A 12,212-nucleotide genomic window follows, 5' to 3' on the forward strand; every position below is an offset into this window, starting at 1 on the left:
ACAACGGATCCTCGAGAACCCACCTCGCAAGAAGTAGACAACTCAAACACACATGTTAAACACACATGGACAGCAAAGAATAGGAAAGATAAATCATTCAGTACATTTTTTATTAACAGGAGATGTACATTTATAATACAATGTTGTGACTCTTGGGTTTCAGATCCCAAGGTCTCTTGGACTGCTTAGTCTTTTCGGCTTCCACACTAACCCTTTAGGATTAGGTGTCCAACAATAGATAAGACCCTAAAAGAGGTATGGTTTGGAAGAAGCCCCAAAGTAAGTAATCTTAAACTCTTTGGTTCCACTGCCTAAACTTGGACTCCAGTGGAGAAAAGAGCCAAGTTATATCTAAAGAGAAATAAGCCAATGATTACAAGGTACAATGACAAATACAAATTAATGGTTACTTGATGCGTACATTGATAAGGTGAGATTTAGTGGAGATGTTGTTATTGAAGAGGAAGTTGGATCTTTCCAAACTGCTTCTAAGTTCAAAATTATCAAGTTGCCATAACTTAGAAGTGTGAAGGATTAATGTGTCAAGCTTCAAGTAGCTCTTCCTGAAGGTGGGGAAGATCTCGAGCATGATTCTCATTGACTAGAAATTTTTGATCTAGATGTGGGTGGCCAAAGTCATGGTCGCAATATTGACTTCGATAAGGAATATGCCAAGAAGAGGACCCAAGTGGCGACACAACATCGTTAGAGAAGTTCAGGTAGGAGAAATGAATGATGGATGATCGTTGAGAGGAAAGGGAAAACATAAACCAAACATGGTTAACTTTGCTTTGATGGCTAATATACAAGAAATCTATGAGCCACAACACTTTGAGGAGGCGAAGGAAGATTTGATTGGGAGGAGGCCATGGCATCTGAACATGAGAGTTTGTTGAAAAAGCGGACTTGGGATCTAGCATGGGTATACAAGGTCAAATACAAGGAAAATGGTACACTTGACAAGTACAAGGCTCAGTTGGTTGCAAAAGGGTTCTCTCAGTTAGAAGGCATTGAGTATGAGGAGACATTTTCTGCTATAAATATGAGCACCATCCGACTTTTTGTAGCCATGGCAACATAGTTTGGCTGGGAGGTCCATCAAATGGATGTGAAAATTGCCTTCCTCAATGGTGATTTACAAGACAAAATCTAGATGTATTAGCCACAATGTTTTTAGGTTTTAGAGAAGAGTCATCTAGTTTGTGGACTCAAGAGGGCTCTATATGGTTTGAAATAGGCATCTAGGACATGATACATCAAGATTGACATGCATTTGGATGAACAGGGGTTCCATTGGAGTCCTTCAAATTCCAACATGTATGTCAAAGGATTTTGTAATGATATCATCCTTATAATCATATATGTAGATGATATAATTATTACAGGTAGTGAGAAAAGGCAATAGAATGGATCCAATCTAGTTTGAGCAGAGATTTTGACATGATTGATTGATCTTGGTCTGCTACATTACTGTCTAGGTGTAGAAGTTTGGTAAACAAGAAGCAACATTTTTGTCTCACAAACAAAATATGCCAGGAGTTTGCTGGACAAGTTTAGAATAAGAGATTGCAAAATGGAGAAAGGGTTGAAACATTCAGCCAAAATTGACTCTAAGGCAGTTAATGAGTTAGTATATAGGAAACTAGTGTGTAGCTTGATATGTATTAGCCACAAGGGTTGATTTGAGTTTTGTCATGAGCTTCATTTCCAGATTCATGACAATGCCAAAGGTAGAGCACTGGACAACAATGAAGCCAGTGCTGAGATATGTGAAAGGGACATTTGACTATGGCATTATGTGCAACAAAATCATAGACCCTAGGCTGTGTGGGTATACAGATTCAGATTGGGCAGGTTCTATTGATGACGATATGTTTTCAGCCTCGACATGGTTGCAATCACATGGACCAACGAGAAGCAGCATGCAGTGGCCCTTTCAACAACAAAAGCGTAATATTGAGGAGCAGCAAAAGGAGTGTGTGAGGCAGTTTGGCTTAGGAGGATGCTTTCAGGTATGAAGATGCAACAAATAGAGCCAACTCCCCTGTTATGTGACAACCAAGGGGTGATGGAACTTGCCAAGAATCCAGTCATCCACAAGTGTACCAGACATATTGATGTACACTACCACGTCATCAGACAGATTCTAGAAGATGGATCTATAGAGCTGCTCATTAAGGGAGGGTTTTAAAGTAAATATTAGTTTAAAAATGGTCAAATAGGTACTTGTCTTGGAAATTAGACATTTGATAAATACAAAAACATACATTTTTCAAATTAAAAAATATACATAAACCTTTCAACTTTTTAAAGTAACATTCATTCTTCATCATATGCAACTTGAAACATATCTCAAATTTGAAACATTTCATGTGGCAACCTAACACCCACACACCCACCCACTCACTTATATATATTTCCTCACCAATGCCATGAGAACTACTGGAGTAACGAAGAGTTAAACATTTAAGTGCATCACAAAAGTCCAAATGAAACGACATGCTCTCAGATAAATTTTAAATCATAAATTAAAAGTCCAGGCATATGAGCTCATATGTGGTTTTTAATGGTTGATTGGATAGCATGCATGACTTCAAAGTTCATTAAAAATATTAAGGGGAAGAATAGTCACATATTGTTTGAAATGATTTCTTTGTTTTTTCCATGTCTATTCTTAAGTTTGTTTCACTCTGCAAAATTTTTCTTGCTTATATGGCTAATATGGCTTTAATATGGTTTGGATTCACTTCAAAGTTCAAACATTCTTGACTCGTACCATTGGTGGGCAGGATGTATTCTTTTACTTGTGGAATGGGAAAAGCATTGCAGGGCAGGGTTCTGTGGATGTACTTTATTTAATTTATTCTTGTGCAACTATGTCACATTGATTTCATACTATAGTGTTTTGTATTGTCTGCAAGGCTACTTGAGTTGTGCCACTGGTGGGTGGGATGTATTCTTTTATTGGTGGAATGGAAAACCATTGCAGGTTGGGCCATTTCTTGATACACTATTTTTCCTGCTGTGCACTCAATGTATTTAAACATTACATTGTATTAAATCTTACTGAAATGTTTGAACAGTGCTGAAGTGTTTAGACAGCTCTCTCTCCCTTCCTCTCGCCTCTCTATCACTATAAGAATACGGTGCTTAAATTGTCTTGGACAATGTTTTCTTATCCTTTAGCACATTGAACCTTGTAGGTGAAAGATCGACATAATGGAAACTTGTTGATGGATGAGGAAGGACATATCATACATATTGATTTTGGTTTTATGCTATCCAATTCTCCTGGTGGTGTGAATTTTGAAAGTGCTCCCTTCAAGTTGACTCGAGAACTTCTAGAGGTCAGATATTTGACTTCAATAATATATTTTGATTCCAATTATTTGAGCTTTTTAGAAATTTTTTTATTCTCCTGAGAGTTTTGCTTGATGTCATTTTTGTGGTTAGGTAATGGATTCTGATGCAGAGGGTAGTCCGAGCGAGTTCTTCGACTATTTCAAAGTATGTAATCAGAGTTGGTTTACATGTTACTGCTTTCTCAGTAGTGGTTGAAAAATTGTTTTGATGTTTCTATGAATTATTTTGCAGGTCCTATGCATTCAGGGATTTTTGACATGTAGAAAACATGCAGAACGGATCATATTGCTGGTTGAAATGTTGCAGGTGAATTTAAAGTTGCACACTTGGACTTTTATATGATTTTTATTTTTATTTTTATTTTTGACGTTTTTGTTTTGTAATTTCTTATGAAAGATTTGACATTACGAGGAATATGAGTCCAAGACACCTGGAGGTTGCAGTTAATATTGAATAGTGTTGGTGTAGAAGTACCCCGAATTCATTCTAGATTAGTGATGTACATTCTTGTATTAATTTGCTTCCTTCTGAAGTAATGTGTGAGAATGGTCTTATCACCACATGTGCATGTTGATTTCCCCTTAAGTTGCAAGAAACCAGGGAAGGAGTAGGGGTTGCAAAACAGAAGTATTCAAAAACATATGAATGGTGTAACTTCTTGTGAACAATTTGATATTATGATGAATTTAAAACCAAGACACCTGGAGGTTGCAACTAATATTGAAAATTACCACAACTTCTTTCTAGATCAATGTTTCACATTCCTGTCTTAATTTTCTTCCTTTTAAACTAGTGTATGACCATGGTCTTATCACTATACATACATGTTTGTTTCCTCTTAAGTTGACATGAAGGGGAAAAGGAGTAGGGTTTCCAAAATACAGATATTAAGAATTATAGAAATGGTGTAATGTATGCAGTATACAAATGTGTAGATAGATATTGATATATGAATGTATCCTTTATCAGACATACAAGCATGATTCATGCAAAAAATAGGAGGATCCATCTATCTAGAGGTTACTCGAGGGAATCCATAATTTCAAAATATTAGGAAAACAGACAATGGAAACATCTTATTTTCCATCATGTTGGTGAAAAATGCTTCCAAAAATGTTCCTGGGTTTTATTATTTTCAAGATTTCCACTCCATTTCCATATTTTAAAGCATTTTTTGGTTAGCTTAATGGAAATTAAATGAAAATGTCAAAGGTATTCTTGCTAGAATAGCTTGTAGTAAAATTAATGTGAATGCTAAAAATTAAGGTAAATCATGTTTTGAGGTCATCACAATGTACACCTATGGAACAATGTACTTTGCATTTTACATCTATGGAACAAAACTCATAACAATAGGAATGGAATATCCTTTTCTTTCCTGGCTAAGGTTTTAACATCTCCTTGAGTGTGCTCATCTTTACTCTTTAAACCTCCAATACCAGAAATTAGTGCATCAACCCAATGTCCTTTATTTCAAACTCCGAAGCAAGTTCCTCCTTGCACATCCTTGTGAGTCTCTCAATTCCCATTAGAAGGAGGTCATCTATGTAGAGCACCAATATGAGCGGTTCACCATCAACAAGTGCATAGTGCAGGTTGGAATTCCCGACACTCTTGGTAAAGCCCAAGCCAAGAGAGTACCCATCAATCCTTGAGTACCATGCTCGTGATGCATTCTTAAATTCGGACAAAGCATTCTTCAACCTGTATATGTGGGACTCCTTGCTATGCACCTCAAATCCTTGACACCGCTCAAAATACATCTCTTCCTCAATTATGCCATTGAGGAAGGTAGTCTTGACATCCATCTAATTAATCGTCCATCCCCCTATCTCTTAAACAATAGAAATGATTTCCATAATAGATGCATATGTGGCGACAGGAGGAAAAGTCTCCTCATTGTCCGCGACGTCCTTCTGGGAGAACCCTTTTGCCACAAACCTTTCCTTGTACTTCTCGACACTGCCATCAACTCCATGTTTGATTTTGCAAATTCATTGAGAAGTGACCATTGAATTTCCCTCAAGCCTTGATACAATCTCCCATACATCATTCTTCATGATGGAGTTGTACTCCTCCACCATGGCATCCCCCCAAACTTGCTAGTTTGTTGCCTTCTTAAAAGTAGAGGGCTGGGACTCACTAATGTTGCTCATCAAGGCCATGTAGTTAAAAAATGTCATAGGTGGTCAACTCTACTTGAAAGTGTTGCTAGGATCTTACACATGCTTCTTAGTGTCACTCAAAGTTTACTTGGGCCATCTAGTTCTCCGTTTGACACAACTTGTAGGAATATACTGATCCTTCTTCTGATCAGAAGATTGTGTTCCTAGTGTTGCTTTGCTAGTGGTATTGGTCCCCCCTCAATCTTTAGAGCCTCTCACTCCTGATGCTTTGTCACTACTGGATTTGACCCACGTGACCTCCTAAGTGTCCTATTTTCCTCAAATCTGACATCCTAATTGACCATTATCCTCCTCCGTATTGGAATGTAGACCCCATAGACCTTTGAATTCTTGCTATATCCAACAAAAATTCCCTTCCCCGCTGAGGGCTCCAGTGTAGTCCTCCTCTCTAAAGGAATATGGACATACATTGGACTACCAAAGATACAAAGGTGGTACACCTCTGTTTTCACTCCTGTGAAAGGGTCCTTAGGCGTTTTGTCCCCCAGTGCCTTGTGAGGACTTCTGTTTTGCAAATGCACAATTGTAGCACACGCATCTACCCACAAGAACATAGGTAGATTTTGATCATGGATCATGGCCTTGGTTGTGCCAATGATAGCCCTATTCTTCTGCTTTGCCACTCCATTTTGTTGAGGACTATATGGCATTGCCGGCTTGTTATCTCCTGCCTCACAAAAATTCTTGAACTCGTTGGAGGTATACCCACACCCATTGGCTGATTTGAGAACTTTGGTTTTCTTCCCCATTTGGTTCTCAACAAGATCTTTGAACTCTTGGAACTGACAAAAGACCTCACCTTGGCCTTTAGGAAGTATATCCACATCTCCTAGAGAAATCATCTATAAATGTCACATAACAATAGTATCTAGTCACAGACGTAGCTAACATAGGACCACACGCATTGGAATGAATCAAGCCCAACACCCTTCGAATTGCTTTCGCTGCTTTGAAAAGCGGCCTTGGTTTACTTGCCAAGTGCACATCCTTTGCACACTCCATCCTACTCTACACTATACATCGGAAGACCAATGACCATCTCCCATAACAATGGTAAAGCTCTCTAGTGCAGGTGTCTCTAAAGCTCGGACAAGTGTCTCTACATAGGCCTTGTGCCTTGGCATGCAAAAAATACCTTATTAATTACTTATTTCAACATTTTTTTTTTTTTTTTGTAAGTTTAAACTTAGGAAATACATGAGAACTAATTTGGCCTTTGATATTTTCTTTGAAGATCTTTAGGAGGAAATAGGGTTATGAGAAAAATTATACGTTGTTGGAGTGAGTGGGTGAACGACACGGTTTTGAAAATCACATCAAGTGAAAGAGAAGAGGGCCGATTTGGGTGAGAAGGACGGTCACGCTGTGTTCAGGATGTCATTTGTTGAAAAGAGGGGTTCTACCCATAGTTGTAGGATCTGTCCTCCCCAGGATCCAGAGGTGAAACCACGTCCCATACAGATCTGCCACCGATCCTTTGGTGGAACTGCGGATCTGAAAATTGGATCCGCAGTTCCGCCATTTTTTGGTGATTTCAAGAATATTGGGTCCACAAGGGCCCAATCCATGGTTCCATGTTAAATTTAGATAACATGTTCTTTGCTTAGGTCAATTACTTCAATGTTCCTTATGAGCCCAATTTTAATTTCCATTTAGCAATCACATAAACCATTATCTCATTGATAGTAATTGAAGAAAGAACATAAACATCAAGAGAAAAGGACTAGCCAAGACAAGTGGACACAAGATTTAGGCTCAAGCCAGGGAAAAACCCCAATGTGGGGAAAACCCTTAATCAATTCTTCTTATTAATATCATCAAATGTTCAGCAGAGGAAGAGAGAGAGAGAATACAATCAAAGTCAAAACTGACTGACTCGAGCCAATGACAAAACGCCAAAGAAGCTACCCAGACAAGTATGTGATTCTGCCTTTGAACAGAAGGAGATTAGATCTGCCCTAACCTGTGATCAGTAGTAGTTACATTGTGGCCTCCTTTGCTAAATATGATGAGCCCAAAACCTGTTTTGTGCTTGGCAAAATATTTGAGATAATGATAGACCTGGTTAGGGCTCATCCTAGCCCTAACCTATTGCTGCAACCTCTGCGTTCACCCTCATAACATGCTTCACACATCTTCGCTGATCCTTCTTGTGACTACGATTAGGGCAAAACTATCTTCCAGGCCTTTTTGGCCTCCTTCAAACAGGAATCCAAGATTCCAACCAATTGAAACTCTAGGAGGGACTGCGACCTGCTTGGGAGAAGCTTCTAGTAGCTGCAGTCTTCTTAGAAGAGATTTATACAACATAGAAATACACCCAAGAACATTCCAACTCTGCGATCTGCCTTAAGGATAATTCGGTCCTGCAATACGAGGAAGATATGCCCTGAACAATACTCAAATTCAGCCCAAACATTCCTTTAGCAGACTCGGCCTCTAGTTTGAGGAACCCATCTCATTATGTAGCCCAAACAAGATGTCAAACGGTCTCCTCCTTCGCTGGAGCAATCTTTCTTTCTACGGCCATTTCAGAAAGAGATATGTGTCCTATGATGTGTGAGAGCATCTCTATATATACTATTCGCTAGGGTCAAGAGACGTGACTATTGGGCTTGATGAGCCGACAGATGGGAAAGGCCGAACTTAATAATTTGTATGAGATGATACAAAAATTCAAAGTCACACTTCCACTTGTCCAAATGAGACAATTTTTATAGCGATTTTGGTCCTCTTGAAGGTAGGAATTCAATGTTGAAATTATCTTCCCCAGAGGAGCTGTCCAAAGTGGAATTTGGCCCTAATTGCCAATTTTAACATTTTGGTTCCTGATCAGTGGTTCTGGAAAGGATCGGGTGCGGATCTGTGGAAGTTCGGGCATGTATCCATCGCAGATTTGAGAGAAGGTGGACAGTTCACACGTTTTCACAGGGCTTTTTTTGTTTTCTTTTGTTTGGAAATTTCGAATTGTTATGTGAGGAACTACGCTTTCCGAATACTCCCAAGATGCCCCTTGATGCTCCCTAGACGTTTCCTAGATGCTCCCTAATGGTAATGTTAAATTCTTAAAGTAAAAGTGACATTCTCCTTTATCTTTCATTTCCATCCTTTTACTTAAATTTTTAACATTACCATGAAATGACTCAAGATGTTTGAGAGTGGTTCCAACCTCATCAAACTTAATATGGAGAAAATAGAATTTCATATCCGTTTCAAAATTTAGCAGACTTAACAGTTTTCAGGATCAATGGGATTGTGGCATTTCGTTGGATTATATCATGTATGAGGGCATCTGACTGGCATTTAATCAAGAACAGGGAGCCCTATATGTATCTGAGTGTTGGTGTTGTTGATTGTTGAACTCCTTTGTCATGACCTTAGCAAAAATATATCCTTCACTCAAGTGAAAATCATTGATCAGGCATGTTAAGATTTCTCTAACATATTATAAGGCTTGGATTAGGCCGTTTGATCAAAATTGGGCAATGTTGACTAATATCCATAGAGAATCGCACTAGAGGCAAAGGCTAGACAAGAGAAGAAGAATCTAGATTCTAGATGGTTGATGTTGGAATAATTAATCATTGATGTACAATGAATGCCATATCTATCTTGATTTATGTAAAATATGCATGTTTTCATGTTTTCTACTATATATATATATAGTAGATGCTTTTGAGACGCTTCCCTTCCTAGATTTTTGGGAAATGATGCTTTCGCGTCCCTGCTTCGCGCAACTTTGATTGTGGCCAAGCCGTGTTTGTAGGAGTGAGAGGCCGAGTCTTTAGGGCTAAGTTTTCTAATGGAGGAGACGTTGTGTCCTGGGCTGAGTTCGCCGAAGAGGAAGGGGCCGTACATTGCAGAGGGAGAGGCCATTTGCTGGGCTATACTGTGCAGATGAGAGGAGCCATTTTCTAGGGCTGTTCTTGGCTGTAAATTCTCTATAATTGCTACTGTAATAATTTCATGATTTATTTTGCCAAAGCCTAATATAATCCCTCTTTGCTGGTTTTTCCCTACATTGAGGTTTTCTAGGGTAAAAGCTACATGAAAGTTTATGTGCTTGGATTTCTTGTTTTTGTAGTGCATAATTTATTAGAAGCTCAGGTCAAGTAAGGGTAGGCCGAGTGGTTAAGACGGGATGTTAACTCCCTCTCCACCTGAGTTCGATTCCTCGAAAATATGTTAAGCTTGTTGTGATAAGGCTAGAGGAATAGGCGACCCAAGTGGGTTATTCCGTTCGTAGTCAATACAGTTCCTCTCGGCTCTTGCTAAGTCATATATTCTTGATATATTCATCTTACAAGCAGATTGGATATACCCTTGGTGGTATAGTGGCAGCCAAAAGGTTTTATCCTGGTCTTATTCCAGATCACTCCAGCGACTTACCGATCCACCATGGTTAATTTTTTTTATTAGAAGCTCGACTATGTTAATTGTGCGTAGATTTCAGATCTAATTTTCTTTATTGGGTTTTTAGTAAAAATAAATATTTGGGTATACAAATTTACTGGCACATTAATTGTTTTGCTGGGCTTTAGAGAAACTAACATGGCATCAAAGCCAAGCCTCTAAAGGAAATTCAAGCGTTGCACAGGTTCAAGCTTAAAGGGGTTGTGGTCTTTCTAGGATTTTCATCAAATAATTATTCAAGGACTTGATTTACCATGGCAACCAATGTCAAGTATGAAGACAAGTTAGAAGGAGCCTCAAACTATCTTCAATGGAAAGTTTGGATCACAATTGTTCTAAAGGATAACAAGTTGTGGACCTTTGCTGACTCCGCAATGGTTGTGCCAGTGTCAGATCCTATTTCCCTAGATCTCCATGAGGTGAAAGAAGCAAGGGCACAAAGGATCATCTTGATGAGGTGAAAGATCATCTGATTTCTCGTTCGTTTGAGGAAAAGATTGCCAGAGATGTGGGATGTACTCACCGAACTGTACTAGAGTGACAATCAGAACCGAAAGATGGTTCTAAGGGACAAGCTTTACGCTCTAGGATGTCCAAGGGAGAGAATGTGGCTTTCTATCTTATTAGGGTTAGGGAACTGCAAGATGAGATGGCAACTATAGGGGAGATAGGCCTTGATTTTGCACTGGTGCATATAGCTTTGAATGGCTTTACAAAGTAGTGGGATGTGTTTGTAAAATGGATCGTGGGACGAGAACATCTTCCCACCTGGGAAAGATTATGGGATGATTACACGTAGGAGGAGATTCGAGAAGGGTCTTAGCATGGGGATGAAAAGAAGGGTGAGGAGGAAGAGAATCTGACTCTAACCTCTAAGGGCAAGGGAGAGGCCAAGAAAGGTTCCACTGAAGGAGCTACCTTGAATGGAAATAAAAATAAGTTTGATGCTAGCAACCTAAGTAACCGGATTCGTCCAAACCCCTCTGCGAATCCGAATCCTGCGAATCAGATACGTTTCGCTAGGAATTCGAATCCTAGAATAGTATTCGACGTGTCCGTACGGAATTCGTCTGAATCCCGTACGAATCCCGTACAAATACATCGAATCCCGATTCTGGGATTCGAATCCCCTAAATATGCCTTCTGCAGACTTAAAAACGCGCTGTTCTTTTTTGTTTTCACCTTATTTCTCATTCATTTTTGCATAGTTTGAGTTGTGGGCAAGGAGCTAAGGTTTGGAGCAAGGAGGTAAGGGAGTAGAGCGTTTGGCAAGGAGATTCAAGCACACAAGGGAGGAGGAAGATGCAAAGGAGAGCAGTGGTGACCATGATGATGAGGACATTGATGCTGATTCTGATGATGACTCTGAGGATTGATGACTACCTATTGCCTTGAGGCTTGTATACCTATAGTTGTTTTATATTTTCTATTTCTATTTGCCATTGGCATTGCACCAACACTACCTATGTAACACATTTTGATTTGATGACTTAATGAGAAAACTACAACTGTCAGTGTCTTTATCTTACTATCTTCTAGTTGTACTTGTCTTTCATTTATGAATCATAATTTATGTGACCAATGACATGTATTTGAATTTTGTATGTACTATGCATGCTGTAGATGAAGATCTCTGTTTGAAATCAATGAATTTGTATCATTAATTAGAATTTGTGTAAGAAATATCTAATTTTTAATATATATATATATATTTGAATAAAATAATATATAACGAATCCTATGTGTCCTGTTCCGGGGGGTCAACGTGTCCTAATCCGACACTGGAATCCCCGAATCCTACGAATCTTGAATGCCTGTGTCAGGTGACTTAGACGTGAAATGCTTTGCTTGCCACCAGCTAGGGCATTATTCCAACCAGTGCCCTAACAAGAAAAAGTGAAGACCTCAAAGGCTAATAGATTCTACATTCCTACACTTAGGAAAATAGTGGTGGGGAGGGACATGGCTTTTAGAAAGTCTTGTGGTTCAGTATCAGCTGTAGTAGAGGTTTAGGAGCAGGAAGCGCCAAAGGAAGAAGGGAGACAACCATTACAAATTGTAGGACCCTAGACTTGTGTGTAGGATGAGTAGTATGAGCGTAAGGAGGAGCAAGATGCTCCATTTACTAAGGCCGAGACTTCTAGGAAGAAGAGGTCGAAATGGGCAGAGCGTACCTTAAGGGAAGCTCAGGAGTAGGTAAATGCTCCTAGAGCTTCAGTCAGGGGGAGCAGACCACCCCAAAGATTTTCT

At 39.2% G+C, this 12,212-nt stretch overlaps 1 protein-coding gene across 14 annotated transcripts in view; it reads left to right on the plus strand.

The window, feature by feature from the left end:
• Nucleotides 1-12,212, plus strand: part of LOC149206275 (phosphatidylinositol 4-kinase beta 1-like) — a 184,216-nt gene that overhangs the window by 143,072 nt on the left and 28,932 nt on the right. For 10 of the 14 annotated variants that reach the window (XM_089395387.1, XM_089395383.1, XM_089395390.1 and 7 more), the window contains 3 exons: nt 3,204-3,347; nt 3,454-3,507; nt 3,595-3,669. In XM_089395387.1, the coding sequence (XP_089251513.1) occupies nt 3,204-3,347; nt 3,454-3,507; nt 3,595-3,669 (273 nt within the window). Of the gene's footprint in view, nt 1-2,921; nt 2,990-3,203; nt 3,348-3,453; nt 3,508-3,594; nt 3,670-12,212 lie in introns of those variants that run through there. The other 4 variants (XR_016252539.1, XM_089395393.1, XM_089395396.1 and 1 more) reach the window with 2 other exon arrangements.

The sequence above is a fragment of the Pinus tabuliformis genome, chromosome 1_2 (genome assembly GCF_031772625.1).
Source record: "Pinus tabuliformis cultivar Carrire ecotype Pingquan chromosome 1_2, CPIR1, whole genome shotgun sequence".
NCBI classification, from domain to species: domain Eukaryota; kingdom Viridiplantae; phylum Streptophyta; class Pinopsida; order Pinales; family Pinaceae; genus Pinus; species Pinus tabuliformis.